This window comes from Nematostella vectensis, chromosome 9 (genome assembly GCF_932526225.1).
Source record: "Nematostella vectensis chromosome 9, jaNemVect1.1, whole genome shotgun sequence".
Lineage (NCBI taxonomy): Eukaryota > Metazoa > Cnidaria > Anthozoa > Actiniaria > Edwardsiidae > Nematostella > Nematostella vectensis.
The window spans coordinates 12,568,383-12,584,792 of record NC_064042.1 but is presented as its reverse complement, the minus strand read 5'-3'; the positions used below and the strand labels follow the sequence as shown (position 1 = coordinate 12,584,792).

At 50.1% G+C, this 16,410-nt stretch overlaps 1 protein-coding gene across 1 annotated transcript; it reads right to left on the bottom strand.

Moving 5' to 3' along the window:
* Positions 1–1,858: 1,858 nt before the first annotated feature.
* On the bottom strand, positions 1,859–15,150 carry LOC5510634. Its single transcript, XM_032379858.2, has 3 exons — positions 14,917–15,150; positions 14,584–14,649; positions 1,859–2,233 (listed from the first exon to the last, which is right to left on the bottom strand). Exons 1-3 carry the CDS (start codon positions 15,074–15,076, stop codon positions 2,100–2,102), a joined length of 360 nt encoding a protein of 119 aa, XP_032235749.1. The 5' UTR covers positions 15,077–15,150; the 3' UTR covers positions 1,859–2,099.
* Between the last annotated feature and the right edge of the window lie 1,260 nt (positions 15,151–16,410).

The window sequence follows — 16,410 nt, the reverse complement described above, 5'->3', positions numbered from 1 at the left end:
TTTGCGGATTTAAAAAGTTTTGCGGATTCGCTTGCATAATTGTCGTATACGTGTGAACGTTGCGGATTCATACGATTTGTGTGAAAAGAGCTTAGTCGCAGGGGATAACGAAATGTTTTAGAGTCAAGAAGCGAAACAAACTAGTGCAATGTCCTGTGGAGCAGGAATCTTGGCTAAATTTACAACACAAAGCCATGAAAAGGTTACCAAAAATAGACCATGATAATAATGTAACCTCAAACTGTGACCCCTCTACACGGTCATGAGCAACGTGGGATTCAAATAAGATTGTGAAATTTGGATAGTTATTTTATTCACATTGTGACCGGGTGGTATTTTGGGTTATTTTAGATTTTGCTAAGATTTTAAGGAAGCGATTGTAATTGTTTTACGTATTTTACGGATTGTTTCTCAAACGTGATTCTAATTCGATCCGTACACGTTTAGGAATTTACTTTCAACATGTTTCAAATTCCTTTAGATTAGTATCAATAGCTTGATAGTGATAATTGAATCAAGTAAGCGTCCTTTTACCATTTCCCAGGAAGATTAGTTTCTAAATTTGACAGGACAATGGACGCTGAGTGAACGGTAGTAAATGTTAGCGTCCCTAGAAAAATGCGCGTCCAAAAGCGAGTATAAAAGCGGCTGTTTTTACAGTATCTGTTAGTTTTTGTTTAGTTTAGTACCGTTGAGCAAAGGAGACGCATTGCTTGCGCGGCGTGATGCGGGAGCGAGATATGCAGTTACTCAGGGACAACAGTCAGCAGAGATAAGCTACAAGCTTAGAGCGCTGTCCGTACGGGCCTGTCACGCCAGTTGTGTTCAGTTTGATTTACTTGTTGTAAGTACTTTGTTTTTAAAACTAGCCTTTGGCTAAGGTCACCCGGATTTGACTATGTTTGTTATCACTTAAAGTTTATTATTTAATTTGTTAATAAATCCTTATAAGACCATGCCTTGCATCATGTATTCGTTCTCACGTTGCCTTTCGCTCGATCGTTTTCTTTTCATTCCATTTATTTTTGCCTACTTTTTGGCTGGTGTCAGAACCTGATAGTTTTGCTTTCAGTATTGCATTTGTTTCTACATTTTTCGTAACCGCACGGTGAATGTCAAGTTCCGACGGTTACAACATATAAGAACAGGATGCTGTCTTTAGTTTTGTAATATTTCCTATTTTAAAGCCGCATTGTTACCTGTTTACTTCCGGAGGTCCGACGGAAACCTCAACCGTTAAAATACTAAAGAATCTATCTGAATCTGAGATATTTAACAGGCCATCCGCTCTAAAAAATCAATCACATCCTCAAAGAAACCGAAAATCCAAAAAGTTTTTTTTCTTAAATTCTGACTTGCTCTGCCACAGCTCCCATTTAAATTTAGCCCCTTCAAAATCCCCTTTTCCTTTTCTTTATTTTTTAAAGAATGTTGATCAACGACTCCTTTATAAATTACTGTTTACAATCGAAAATACATCGTTTTTTTTTTGTGAGAAAACTTCAAAATAACGATTTAAGTGTAACACCTCATTAATGATATTTTATTAAAAATATCTTGCTTAAATTAGCCGATGGAAATGGGGTCGGCATTGTGCAGTAGCGTAAAATGGACTCGGGATTGGCCTTCTTTGATGTAGCTTTACAAAGATATGCATATGCAAGTTTGCTTTCCATTTATAATTTTTCAGTATTTTTATGAATTGGGGTTTTTATGGCGAAAAACCTTTCCCCCTAACCCAGGCCCCCGCTCTTACTTGACATGCCACAGGAAGCCCGAAATCGAAAAAAAAGCCTTTTTCGTCAAATCACTCGAGAAGCCTCCGGAGGAGGCTAGGGGAGAATAATATCCAACTCAATTGAAATGTTCACTCTTTTATTGACCAATCATTTTTCATCCTCGATAAGGACCAATCATTACAGCGTGCTTACTCAGACGCAGTGATAAAGGACCTCGATGTACTTGTAGGTACCATAACATGGGTCGCCGTAGACTGAGTTACGCGCATTGAGTGCGCATTTGTTTTCTCCATGGCACGCTTTGCGAATAAGGTTCTTGGATTTCCTGTAGTAGCAACCAGTGGTTTTTATCGAATTGTGTCAGCACACTCCTTTAGCCGTGCGACCGTAGTTCGCGTACGCCACCACGATGACCTTTCCCTTTGGACACCGTAGAGTACCTTGGCGATTTTCACAAAGGCGAAACATACTTGGACGCCCCAAGCATGTGTTGGCTGCTATACACAATTAACATACACAGTCGCAACTACCTTATCGCCACTATATAAAAAAAACAGGTCTTTAACTGAAAAATTCTTGAAATATGATTTCGGGGTATTTTTTATTGTTATGAAATACATTTTATTTTATATATATAATATATAATATATAATATATATATATATATATATATATATATATATATATATATATATATATATATATATATATATATATATATATATATATATATATATATATATATATATATATATATATATATATATATATATACATATATATATATATATATATATATATATAGTGTTGGTTTGAGAAAAATACAAACTACATAGGTTTCCCTACAGGTCTGTTTCGTGGTTGCCCACTCATCAGGGGATGAGTGGGCAACCACGAAATTGTCAATATATATATATATATATATATATATATATTGACTATTGTAGAGATTAGAAGTGATAGAAATAATTTTAAAAATCGAAAGAAAATAACCAAAAAACACCCAAATGAACCAATAAAAGCACAGAAATATATATTTTTCAATATTACGAAACTTCACAACATTGCTTTCGTAGTAGAGGGGGGGGGGGGACTGGGGGGTTTCAGAGAAACTAGTGGGAGGTGCGAATCGCCCCTCCGGGCCTGCCAGCCTCACTCCAGGCTGGGGTCTTTCGGTGACGCGTAGATTAATAATCTAATCTACGTCGGGCCACTTCGCGTAGATGGGTAAATCACTCCGCGTAGATGGGTAAATAGCGATGGTGTCGGGAACGTGTGCTAGGGCCGCGAAAACGAGGAGGGCCGCCAACCTACGGAGCGCGGAATGACCGTTTTTCGGCCGTAAATTCAAAGCCGCTGGCGTGGCGTTTAAGCCTGAGTTTTACTCACGTGGTGCTCCCAATCCCCCAGTTTGGCCGTTCAATTTTGCTTGCTTTCATGACTTCTAACTTCTCTCGGGATTTCTCTGCTAAAGCAGCGATAATAGGGCGATGAATACCGTCGTGTGTTCTTTTTATCGAACGCTCGATCGCCGGCCGCAGGTCTACGATTTTATGGCAGTCCTTGTTTGCTACTGAAGCCTCCTGTTTCCAAAATACAGTTTCAGAGAGGCGGTCGAACTCTTTAAAACTCCATCCACGAAGGCGTCCTCCTCTTTCCCCTGTTACTGAAAGTTTCCAGCCAAGCACTTTAGGTCTAATCCCGTGTTTGAGTCGAGCCGCCATCTTGGCCGTCAGCTTGGTACTTCATGACATACGTTTTTAAGGACTTTGTGACTCGCACCCTAATAAATGGAGCTGTTATGAAGTATCATGGCTATATTTTTCCAATGATGCAGTTCGAACCCCCAAGGACTTGCAATTAGACATCCGTCTGTCTTGTGGTATACCGAGCGTTCGAAGGACGAGGTGCGGAAAGGATTATTGCGGGTGGCTAAAGGTCGGCCACGCAGGCACGTGCGGCCGGAGGTGCATGGACACCTACTGCAAGGTGCACCTCCAAAGGCTCCGTAAAGGCATCCCCCCCGTGCCGTGCAGGATCTGCGGCATAGGGACTCGGTCGGAGACGCGGTTGTGCTGCCCCTGCGGAGCGAATCTTGAAGGGCAGAGGATACGTGGCGTCGAGAGGCGCGCTCGGAAATGGTTCGCACTCGTCCTGTCTGACATCGCAGCCCGCGGTACGGGCAATTGATACTGGGTGGCACAGGTCATACCCGAACACTCGTCCCTCCGGTTGTGATACGGGCAGTCGGAGACTGGGTGGCACAGGGTATACCCAAACATGGACGCTTATATAGAAGAGATTCTCGATAGCATGCCTGACAAAGAGGCGCCCGCCGTACTGGCAGGGCTGGACCAGAACATCCTGGACGAGGACATCCCCGACGATGTCAAACACAAGCTGCTTAAGCCGCTCGTACCGGCGAAAGTGTGGACAGAGGAAGTCCAGCGCGAGTTCGACCCTTTGCTGCCGGGACGGCGGCAAGAGGGCCCAGAGAGCTTAGACCCCGAGGAGCACTATTCTCTCTTCGTCGGCGGCGCCCATCTTTGGTTCCCAAGCGTGGATTCCACTCTTCGGGGCCAAGACATAAGCGCCGGTGTTTACCAGGAGATACGGGATCTTGGTGGAACAGGTGTCATTGCTCTAAAGCCGGTTATGCGGGGGCCTGATATTAATGACGACGGTTCGGTGTGGTGGGTCTCGCACGAGCGAGAGTCTCTGAGGGCAAACGCAGTGCTGCCGCTGGTGCTCGAGATGGTAGACCCCCACCGGCGTTACGGACTCTTCACGGTCGTTGGTAAGGCCCCCGCAGAGCCATTGGCGCCAATCACGGAGGAGGAAGGGCGCTCGCAGCACAAGATTGGTGGGTCGTTAGTCAAAAGAGGGGACCAAATCGCAGCCGGCGCCCTGGAAGGCATCGATGCGGGTATTTGGGAGAAAGGACGAGAGTACCTAGTCTACGTGAGATACGAGCTTCGCCCTTTACCTGAGCAAAATGGGGAGCCTGGGCCAATGTTTGAGCGAGAGGGGAGTGACGCCTTCGCTAACTGTGTTGTGAGCTATGTTGCCGACTTCTTGAGGAATCGCGGCACCTCGCGCTCCCTTGGTCTGACCAAGACACGAGGCAAGGTCCTCGAGCGATTTGACAAGAAGCTGGCCACTACGGGATGCACCAAAGAAGACCTCTTTGAGATGGAAAAGAAGCTCGAGATAAAGCTGGTAGCCGTGGACGCCCTGGGTAACGTTATGTGGGACTCGGGGAAGTACGAGAGGGGGTGCACACAAATCCGCATCCCCTGCCACAATAACCACGCCTGGGCGGAGCTTCCGACTGAACCACCTGCGATCGCGAGAATCCACGGCCTAGACTTCGAGGCTGAGGGGGAGCTTCGTTTGTTTTGTCAGGAGAAGGCAGCGCCTCGCGCTACCAGTGCCGCCACAAAAACGCGCGAGGCAAAAGTGCGAGAGGTGCTCATTTGCTTTATAAACAGGGCGATACCCAGAAGCACGAGGATCTGGCTGTGTGGGCGTGTTATAGTCACGCACGAAGGCAAACTGTACCGATCGGAACAGGACGGAGCGGCTATCGACAGGGCGTTTACAGACGAGACTGGACATGACCCTCAATGGCTCCCTGATGATCACCCAGCCTACCAAGAGTACACCGAAACTACGCACTCGATGGGCGGTGCAATAGGGTATCGCTTCAAGAAGTGGACCCAAAGAGAGAACATCAGGCCAACGCCTCTTAAGTACAGGGACGTCTGGCGAGCGGCGCAGGTTGAGTCCAAAGTGTGGAATAGCAAGGAAAACTTAGGGGCGCAGCCTCATGCGCACATCGACATGCGTGCGGAGTACCTAGTATGCGAGGACAGTCTCTCCGGCGGCGCCCCGGACGCCATTGATTTGGTACGGAAAAACGGCTTCCCTACGAACGTGTATCGTATCGCGGATGTTGTGGGATGGCCATTGAGCGAGGTTCTTCAACTTACCGGGGCCATTCAGCTGACCAAGTGGGAGTTCTCTGAGGCCTGCCACCCCTACACTTCCGGAAGGGTGGGGCAGCACTTGGAGCAAACCGAGGGCTGGATCACCACGCCAGAGCTCAAGGACCTGTTAGACTCGGGTGACCTCGTCATGGCCACGGCGAGGGAGGTGTTGTATAGCGTCGGAAAAAAGGACTCCATCAAGTTCCCCCACTCCATCGCGTGCCGCCCCGGCGGCGAAGACTCGCAGTACCCTGAGGGTCGAGATCTCGCTGTCCGCTTCGTAGGCAAGTGCGCTCGCCATGGCGACGAGTACTCGATCGTAGTCCGCGACCGTGTAGAAGCCGCGTATATGACAAACCTCCTTGCGGGCACCGACCACTCACTTAACTTCGAGCATGCCGACGGGGCTCATCTGATCCAATACAAATACGGCGTACGGCGCTCACAATGGTACCATATCAGGGCCTTCGTCTTGGCGTACACAAACATAGCGTTGCGACGCATGTTGAGGCGGATCCCTCGCGAAGACGTCCTCCGAGTGTGCACAGATGCCATATACGCAAAGGCGGTGCCCAGTGGTGTAAAGCTCGTGGAGCGAAATCCGAGGTATGGAGAGTGGCGCCACAAGAAGCCTGGGTACGAGTGGCGACCCGAAGCGGCTTGGGGTCCGAAGAAGTCGGGGAGCTTGGCTAGGGAGCCAAGCACTGCGCCGAGCCTGCCGTGCGATCTAGTGGCCCCAACCTCTGCAAAGATGTATCTAGCAGGCCAAGGAGGATCGGGGAAGACCGAGTGGGCGGTGAGCATCTCAAGCAGTGGGCACAAGGGAACATCCGCTGGTTAGAGTCCGACTACCGCTGCCTGTGTGAAGACTGCGGAAAGCCGAACAGTACATGCGATTGCGGCTCTGCCGCGCCCTCCTCCAGGCTCCACGAGATAAAGGGCCGGATTTGGTGTTAGCCAGATTCCCAACAGCTTGAGGTGTTTCGAGAGGAGTGGGATGGGGTGGCGTTCGACGCGGCGATCGAGCAGGCCCACCCAAGCGATATGTGGGTGTGCTCGACCAACAAGATGGGGGCCCTTGTTCAGCAGCAATTGGTAGAGCACCACAGGAAAAATTACCCCCGATTGCCAGCAATCATCCGCTTTGACCCCGATCCCAGCGTCGCGCATCGTTATCGCAAGCAAGGGCGGCCGGTGCCCGTGCCAGGCAAAAGGGGTGCGAAGGTCGACGCGTACAAAGGCACGGTAGTCGAGGTTCCTCTCGACGCGGTCCTTAACGGGCTTCCCCTCGAGTGGAAATACACGGGCTGGGGGACAGTCCACCGGGTGCAGGGCAAGACTATCCAGACTCCAAGACGTTTGTTCATCATAGACCACAGCTTAGAGGGCTGGATCACGAATGCTGTATACATCGGCATCTCCCGCGTGCGGGGCGCCGACCAGATAGTCCGCGTGATCCCCCCCGATAACACCCCCGGTGCCTTGGTTCCCACAGGACTGCAGGCTACGCCCAGTGAAGAGCTCATTATAGCGCGAATCAAGCGATACGCTATAGACTACAGACGAAAGGGTCGCACAAAGTACACGGGGCCGCACCACGTTTTGACGGTAGACCACGTACTCGGCATGATTGCTAACGCGGAAAAGAAGTGCACGTCCTGTGGCCCTCAGCTTGTGCTTCAGGGGTACACCAAGAATTATCCCCAATGCTTCAGTATCGACCGGCTGGACGACAGTCAGGGTCACTACAAGTGGAATGTCAGACTCACGTGCCTTAGCTGAAATAGAAGGCACAAGCGCTGATCACGCTAGGTGACGCTTGCGCGATCAGCAGATTTTTTTCATCTGTTTTGTCACGCTAGCGTCACACTACGCAACTGCGAACGCGTGAAGCCGTGCTTAGAGTACGCCATGTAATACAACACTGACTGTCCGGGCTCCATGACCCTCTTTAGTATTGGGTATGCCTTGCTTGTCCACCACGGGTCCGTCGCTCGCCGTCGGCCCTTGTCCTGAAGGTCTTCCTCGTTTACGGCGATGTACACCTCCGTTCCTACGGAGGGGGGCTTTTCGGCTTTGAGAGGCACGCGCCTCAGCTTTATGGCGTCTTTAGGCGCAAAGCCAGTCATGCGAGTCTTCGTTGCGTTCATGTCCGAGATGACAATTGGCAATGCAGTAACCCACTCGCGGTTTGTCTCGCCGGATGCAAGCTCCTTCGAGTACTGCGCACGAAATAGGCGCTGTGCTAGCCAGCGATGGAAAGACTCGGCGAAAGCTTGGCTCCTGTGGTGCCCTGGCTCAGCCCGTCGCACCTCCACCCCGTGGTCTGTTAGGAGCTTTGTGGTAGCACCCTTGAACTCCGTGCCGTCATCAACCATGAGGACTTTAGGCCATGTGACAGGTCCCTCTGCATAGATGCCAGCGAGTTCGCGGGAGACGACGGCCGCGCTCTTAGTCCTCAGTGGGCGGGAGGCTTTATATCGTGAAGCAACGACAACGACAGTCAGGGCATACTTGTACCCGCGGTCGGTTGGCAAGAATAGCAGGTCCGACTTGTGGGTACGGTTTGGTATCTGCTCCGAGAAGTGGGCGTAGGTAGTCGGAGGGGGGGTCTGTGTGTAGCCCCCGACGGGCTGCGAGCTTACCCACTTGCGCACTCGATCTATGGAGGCTGAGCCCTTGGTAAGTTTGGCAGGCAGAGCGGTCACTCCCTGGAAGCCACCTCTGGCGTAGTATATAGGACGAAGGAATGCACCGAGTTCTTCGTCGGACATGCGCTTGCCGTTCCGGCGGGCCTTTACGTGTGTATCGCGATGCATTGCAACAGGTGTATCAGTCTCCAACAGGCGTTTGCCGTCTGCTCGGGCAGTGCTGCGCGAACTCGGTCTGCAATCATCTTATACGTATACGCGCAGCATGGAAAAAGGCCGCCTAGATGCAGCGCTGGAACGGCAGCTGCATCACAGCAAGCGGCTAGCTGCGTAGCCGATGGCGAGAGCGCCGGCGCCAATGTACGCCAACTCGGCGTTCTTCTGGGTTTTGCTGGGGATGTAGTAGTCGGACAGCTCGGGGGCCCGCATCGACTCCAGAGATTGTTTCGGCCGGGTCTGGTTGTAGAGTTTGAGCGCGTAGTCGGTGTCGGTGAAGTTATGCTTTGCGAGGTACCCTCCCTCGCGACTTCGAGCCTGCCAATCGAGGATTTTTTGTCGCCGCTGTTGGTAGCGTCCATTGTCTTGTTGGTATTTCTCTAGGGCCTTGTCGTGCCTCTCCTTCTCAGCTAAGGCAGGGCTCTCATCGTCCGACAGGAACTTTGCGAGGTAGTTGCCGCCAACGAATGCAGTCGCGTTTAGGACGGCGCCGCCAACCAAAATCGCGATGGAGGCCATCGAGTAGTGCGTGTACGTTTCACGTGCGCACACTTCACGTGCTGTGTGTATGCCTTCGGCGGCGCATGCCCATGAAACGTACACGAGTCTAATACATGGCTCACACGCGCAGTGGTGTGCACTACTGTAGTAGTGTACACGACTACACGGTCAGGATCTTCTGGTCCTCAAGGTAACCCTTCAAAGCGACAGCACCTGCAACGGCGGCAGTCATTTTTGCGTAGTTCATGGCGTTCGCGGAGGGGTCTTTGGTAAAGTCCTCGCGTAAGACCTTGCGCCCAAACCAGCCGATACCGGCGGCGAGGCCGGTTATGACTGCGGCGTCGGTGATGGTCTTTGTAATCTTGCTCTGCTGCGTCGTCGACATTGCGGTACACGGACGTGCGGATATGGGTGGGGCCCTCGTGTCTAAATGTCTGCTTACTCCATGGATAACAGTTGAGATTTGCGTTGTCCGGGAGCGCGAAGCGCTGTCGCCGGAACGGCAAGCGGTCGATCCTTGGTCTGCTGTGCGGCCGCCAGCGGCGGCCTTGCGGGCGAAGTCACGCGGTCGGTACCTTCGGTAGCAAGTGGATCGGTAGCTCGCTGGTTAACAGCTGGTTAACGAGTGAACGCGGCAGCTAGCTCCCGCCTACGTGTGTAGAGGCCGATCAATGACACTAGAAGACCAGCGACTCCGATAACCGAGCTAGCCGACCAAGCAGAGTTGCTTTCCGGGACTGGTGTGTGTATGCCTTCGGCGCGCGCGCGCAAGCTCTCGAGTCTCTGCGACTCGCTAGCGACCGGCGACTCAACGTGTTGCACGACACGAAGTGCCTTTTTCTTCGCTCTCTTAATTCGGTTCCACTTTGCCAAGCGCCTTCCGGCTTCGACTCGTCCAGGGTGTTTAGGTCGGGTCGCGGGTGGTTCGTGGCTCGTGATCCTCTCCGCCAACGCCGAAGGCGTACGTGCAGGTTCATGAGCAGCTTGCTCCGCAGCTTGTTCGTCAGGTTTCGCGAGATGCTGGGCACTAGTACTTCCTTGAGATTCCTCCATTTGTGGTGCAACTACTTGGTTGCTGAAGAAGTGACAAACTTTCAAATGAACGTCTGCTCTGGGGTGGCAGACTCGCCACTGTGCGTTTGCCGTTCCGGCAGGCAAACCACTGGTGAGTCCGCGACTGCTAACTCGTGTTGACACCGCGTGTCAGCGCTTGCCTTTCCGGCGGTGTCCACATGACGTGCTACGTGTAACGCCCCGACGGCTAAAGCCATCAAACGACCGCAGCGTAGAGACAGGCTTCTGCACAATGTGCGGAGCTCGTTGTTGATGATGTAGTCGGTCATTGTGAAGATCGACCACACTGTCTATCGGCAGCGCCATGCCTACTAGCTTGGTCGTAAGCTTCAGAAAGCTGTCTGCCAGGGCGTCTGTAGTCCGGCTGGCTAGAGAAGTCTCGTATCGCCTCTCGTACTTCCTCACCTCCTCGGCGCTCATGCGTTTGACGTCGTCGTGAGTCAGGGCCTTGCCTACCATCTCTCTCGACTTCCCCGAGGCTACGAGAATCGCGAGTTTCTCCCTCGCGTCTGCTATCTCAGTTTGCTCACCTCCGGTTGCCGTTCCGGCAGGCTGCGTCGAGCAGTCCAACGACTCGACGGCCGGGAGCGCCCCCCTCAAGAAGACTCTCAAAGTATTCGTCGCTCATCACGTGGAGAGGGGGCAGAGGCCGCGCCCTCTGCGTGCACTTTTGCAGGGGCGGAAGCCTTGCTTCGCCGCCGGGACGGCATGCGGGCGATCCCGGGGTCAGTCACGTGTTGTTCCTAGGATGCCCAGCGGCCATGTTATGAGCACCGACTGGCTTTGTCTCGGTGTTGATCGCGTTTGCGCCGAGCGTCATGGAGTCTGTGGCTTTCTGCAGCTTATTGTTGTAGCCCACGACGCTTTGCGTGTTTATCACCAGATCGCTCGGCATCAGCCACACTCCTGGTGCGACCGCAAGACTCAGTCTCACCTTGGCCTCCTGCACGGCTAACTGGTACCTTTGCACGCTTTGAGCGATGCCGTTTTCTATGATCGCGTCTTCAAGCAGCTTCGTGAACTCTGCCTGCGCCTCCATGGCCGGCTCACCGGCCCCCTCGATAGAGGAACGGACGTTTACCTGCGCGCCAAGCACTGTGTAGACGAACGCCTCGACCGAGCAATCGAGTCTTCCTAGCCCTGCTTTTGTCAGCCCCCGAGGTCGTCGTTGCGTATGTAACCCACCTGCTTCCCACTATTGTACGTCCCACCTTCGTCGCTAAACAGATTGAGGTGGCTCGGGTACTCGTCCGCCACCGTGTCGTAGCCACGGATCACGTGCACGTTGCGATACCCCTCCCCCGGGTAGAACACAAACACATCGCCTAGCCCGTGGTTCCGCCCGCCTTTCCATCGGAAGTCCGGCTTACGCGGCAAACCGAACTCTATACATAGACGCTCGAAAGCGGCCTTTTTGTAGGGGTTACCTTTTTGCGTGAACGGGCTGTCGCCAGGCAGGGGGGCGCCAAGCTTGTAGAGTATTCTCCGGGTGGTAAAGTAGACGTGAAACCTTAGAAATCCCCTGATGACAGAGGGGAGCGTGGCGAAAGCGGGGTCGACTAGGGGCACCCCACATCCAGCGGTTGCCCACCAGACCGCAAAGTTGAGTTGCTGTGGCCAGTACCCATAGGAAGGCTCCGATAGCCACCGGCGAGACTCCTTGGCGGACTTGTGCGTGACTACTGTCTCTTTGAATATGTCTCGGACCCTAGTCGTGAATGATTTGTTTCCAGCCACGTGTATCTCTAGCTGCGTGAGTAGTGGGGTGATGTCTGAGGCCGTGCTCTCCACGGGGGTCGCAGGCACGGAGTAGAGCAGCTTTTGCGCGAGGGTCAGAGACCTAGGGAAACCAGTTTTTGCGCGTTTGACTTGTTCGGCTATAGCGTGTTTGATATGTTCGGCTATAGAGGCTCCCGCCGCAACTGCCGCCTTTTTCGTCTCCTCCTCCTCCCTTCGGGGAATCGCCTCCTCGTTCAGCATCCGCCAGCCTTCCCAATCCATGCTCAGCCTTATTAAACAAGAAGGCGGGCTGTGTTCAACACAATAGTGGTCCTACATGCTGTGTTCACCGAAGGCGAACTGACTCTCTTCTTCGAGCAGCCGATAAAACGCCCACGATTCGTGGCGCTGCGGCAGTGCTCGCTGTTTAACAGCTGGTATAATCTCGAGCGGGAGCATCAGATACCGACCATAGCCTCCTTCCCGCCCATCGCTACTCTGCCAGCCGGGCACAACACGGCCGAGTCCTTCGTGGAAACGATCAACCGCGCTGAAAGCAAGATTCTGACCGCGAAGCTGGATCCCCTCACCGGGAAAATCGCGCTCATGTCCAAAGGCGTTGCGTTCCTGAATGCCGAGCTTTGCGCACTATTTGGCCTAGAGGCTAAAGACGATCAGTTGGGTGGGCGGGGCCTCGCACTGCCCTTGGGGGGGGGCTCACTTAAGGTGACTTTGCCGAAATTAGAGGTCCTCTACATCTTCTGTGATATCGTAAACCGCACGCAATGCCTCGCCTTAGACGAGCCTTCAAACGTTCTCGCTTGCCTAGAAACCCGCGGGAGGCCGTACGAGAAAGTCGTCTATGGGCCCGACATCCCCGTTTGTGTCGCAGCATCTTCCTCTTAGTTTGTCTCGAGTATCCAAATATGGATCAGGGATGACCGCGGTAGACGGGTGGACTTTAAGGGCAAGCCTGTTCGCCTCGTATTAGAGCTAACCTAGGTCCGACATAACAAGCATGGCAAACAGCGACGTTAGCAGCGGTGGCATATACCCCTCGCTTCCCAGCGTCTGCCCCCCGAAAGGTGCGCACATGACGCCTACCGCTCCGGCAAGCATCGGCGGCGACGTGCAAAGCTTCCGACTCCAGAAAATATGTGACACTCAGGCGGTTCTAGACAACGAGATAACGCATCATCGACAGGTGCGGAAGAAGTATAAGCGCGCCTTTGCCGTTACCCATGCTGTGTCTGTGGCATCCGGCATCGCTGCTGGGGCGCTTTCCAGTGCCGGGGTAGGGGTCTCTTTGATTGGGATAGGGGTTCTGATCGGCGATCCGCTGGCAGGGGTCGCTGGGCTGGTCGGTGTCGTGGGCGCGGGCGCGGGGGTAGTCTCTAGGGGTCTTACGAGCAAGGTGGCTAAACACGAAGACACGATGGTTTTAGCGGAGAGTAAGAAAAACTCGATCAGCGAGCTGGTCTCTAAGGTTCTGCAAGACGGGTATATCTCAGACGAAGAGTTTCGGCTAATACTTCAGGAACAAGAGGAATACTACGCGCTCAAGGCCGCTATCAGAGCTCGACACGGCCTCGCATCGCGTGAGAAAAAAAGCAAGAAAGGGCCCTCCCTAGAAACGCGCGAAAAGATGAAAAAGAGGCTTCGAGAAATTCGCGAGGAGTTCGGGAGCGAGGTGTTCGAGTAAAGCTCAGGTTTAAACGCCACGCCAGCGGCCCTTCTTGTTTTCGCGGCCCTAGCACACGTCCCCGACACCATCTCTATTTACCCATCTACGCGGAGTGATTTACCCAACTACGCGAAGTGGCCCGACGTAGATTAAATTATTAATCTACGCCTCAGCGATTCGCGCCTCCCACTAGTTTCTCTGAAACCCCCCAGTCCCTCCCAGAGGGTCATTTCATACAGCATAACAGATTAATGCATTTTTTTTTTGCTATAGGGTCTACTTAGAACATTAGGGCGTGCACATGAAAATATACTCACAGAGCAGAACTTAAATAGGACTTTAAATTATGCCATGTATAGGAATTGTCAAGTTTCTGAAGTTGCTCAGATCTTTTTTTATTTCTCCCGCCAAGTAGTTCTTATACCCAGATTGTCGTTCCTTTTTTTATTTAGCACAGCTAGTGTAAATTCAGCTAGTTTCTTTCATTACTATTAGCAGATTGAGAAAACTTCAAAAATAACGATTTAAGTGTAACACCTCATTAATGATATTTTATTAAAAATATCTTGCTTAAATTAGCCGATGGAAATGGGTTCCTTTATGCGTGAGTCGGCATTGTGCAGGAGCGTAAAAAGGACTCGGGATTGGCCTTCTTTAATGTAGCTTTACAAAGATATGCATATGCATATAAGTTTGCGTGATAACCAAGGATTGACTGAGTCCACCAGAGACTCTTATAGTCTCTTCTAATAAAACTTTTTCTTGCAGAATTCAGTATGGGATTGGTCTGATTAAAACATAAGGGTAGCCTTCTAAAATTTCACTCCCGCCATATGCTACTTGTGTTTTCTCCCCCAAGCTTTTCAGAAATATTATGTTCGCCTCTGAGATTATAGACATAAAATTAAGAGGTAAGAAGTAAATCCTTGCTTTGCAACTTAGTTATTCATCATCTATTTTTTTTCTTCCCTACCCTTACCCTATCCCTCATTTCAATGAACTCTACATACGATTTCTCCTACGATCATCTCCATCCTCTTCGTTTTCATCATCATCTTCCACTTCCGTTGGGATATCTGAAACAAATCACCAATAAAATAAACACAGTGGAAATATTTGTGTAATTCTTTCCTATACTTTAAAAATATTTTCATCAGGGCTTAATGTGCTCCAGAAGTAAAAAGAGCCCGGCCTTAACTTTAGATTGGAATTAGACGTTCTGGCAGAAGAAAACAAGAATATGTGGACCCCAGCCTTTACTGTCTTTTCGATCTCATAACTCCAGTATTATCTTCTTTAAAGTTTCCTCTATGTCTACATACTCTGGTTTCAAGATGTCATACCTCCCGTCATTTCTTTAGAGGTTTCATCAACTTCTGGGGCGTCTTGCAAGAGCTCTTCATTTTGAGTTGAAGCAGGTTTAGCTTCCTCATTATCATGGGCATCAGGAACACAACTTGCCAATGCTATGCAGCATAGCACAGTCAGGACAAGTAACTTCATGTTGCTTGAGTAGTCTACCGGCTGTCAAGAGTTGTTCTGGAAGTTTTTTACTTGGGATGTGTTTCGTCCGATTGACAAATAATTCTTGAACTAGATCCTTTTTATGCTATCAGGCACAAATACTCCCTAAGGGGGTTTCTTAGCGCATAAAAAGAATTCATAATGAGGAATGCTTTGTCTCTTTGTTTAAAGGTCTACTTAGACCAGTAGGGGATACTTACGAAAGATATGTTGATAGTGCAGAACGTAAATAGGTCATTATCGGAATGGCCGAGATTCTGAAGTTGTTCTTATTTCTCCCGCCAAGCACTGCTAGTGTAATTTAGCTAGTTGTTTTTTTCATTGATATCGGCAGATTCAGATAGATGCTTTCTGTACTATCGAGAAGAATCTGCAGCAGAAAACTTGAGTGCATCAGTCCCTTAGATTCAACTGAGGAGTTCCAAATACGAAATTTCAAAATCGCTCAAAATTGGTTTAAAGTTAGCCCCTGGTTCCCTTATCATAGTTAAAAAGTTTGAGTTACATACATTAAATATTTTTCGAGAAATTCCGAATTTACGATTTTGCCTATAAAATCGCCGATTTGGGGGCATTTTTCACCTTGCGTAAAAAATCGCAAAATATTCTTTAAATATACGCGGAATTAAAAATAGCGATACAGATCCTTAGAAAGGAGTTGATAAGGTATAAATCGAGTGGTTTCTTTACTTTTTCCGGCAAAAAAAATATATTTTATTGCTGTCTAAACATGTCAATAAAAAATGTCGACTTGAATAATAGTCTAAATTAGGGGCTTATAAAACCGATGGTACATGGATTTTCGCAGAAATTTTGCACTTTGAGCAAAGATTGGTGTTATTTCTTTCGATTCAGCAAAGACAAAAATTGGGGAATCAAATTCCCGAATTATAATGAAGCCGAACGCAACCCCATGTCGAGCTCAAATAACACGCGATTTTTTTAACAGCCGTCTTTATTAGATACACATACCTGTTTGAACAGGAGACAAATCACAGAAAATAAACTCTACCCTTGCTGTATACTAATCTCAGATGCTGTATAATTGTCTTGGTTCATTCTTGGAAGTTACTGGAAGTCAACAAAGACATTACAATGAAAAATATTTGCTATTTTGTACAGATTTCAGTTAAGAACGCCTGCCGGAATGGAAAACTTTGAAGGATTTGTTTGGGTTTTAAAGTTTCTTTACGCTCCATTAAAGTAAAAGATATTCAAGTACGTCAGTTCTTACCTTCTCCCAAGATGTTTCTGGGAAAAAGGCCGATTTATGAGATTAATTTCAATGCAAAGGTCAAGTACTTGAACACGAG

Excerpts from the sequence above, each read along its gene's own strand:
- LOC5510634 (XM_032379858.2), bottom strand. The coding sequence starts at position 15,076 with ATGAAGTTACTTGTCCTGACTGTGCTATGCTGCATAGCATTGGCAAGT. Across the intron at positions 14,650-14,916 it reads CTCTAAAGAAATGACGGGAG|ATATCCCAACGGAAGTGGAA; the intron begins GTATGACATCTT and ends GATTTGTTTCAG. Across the intron at positions 2,234-14,583 it reads AGATGATCGTAGGAGAAATC|CCAACACATGCTTGGGGCGT; the intron begins GTATGTAGAGTT and ends TGTGTATAGCAG.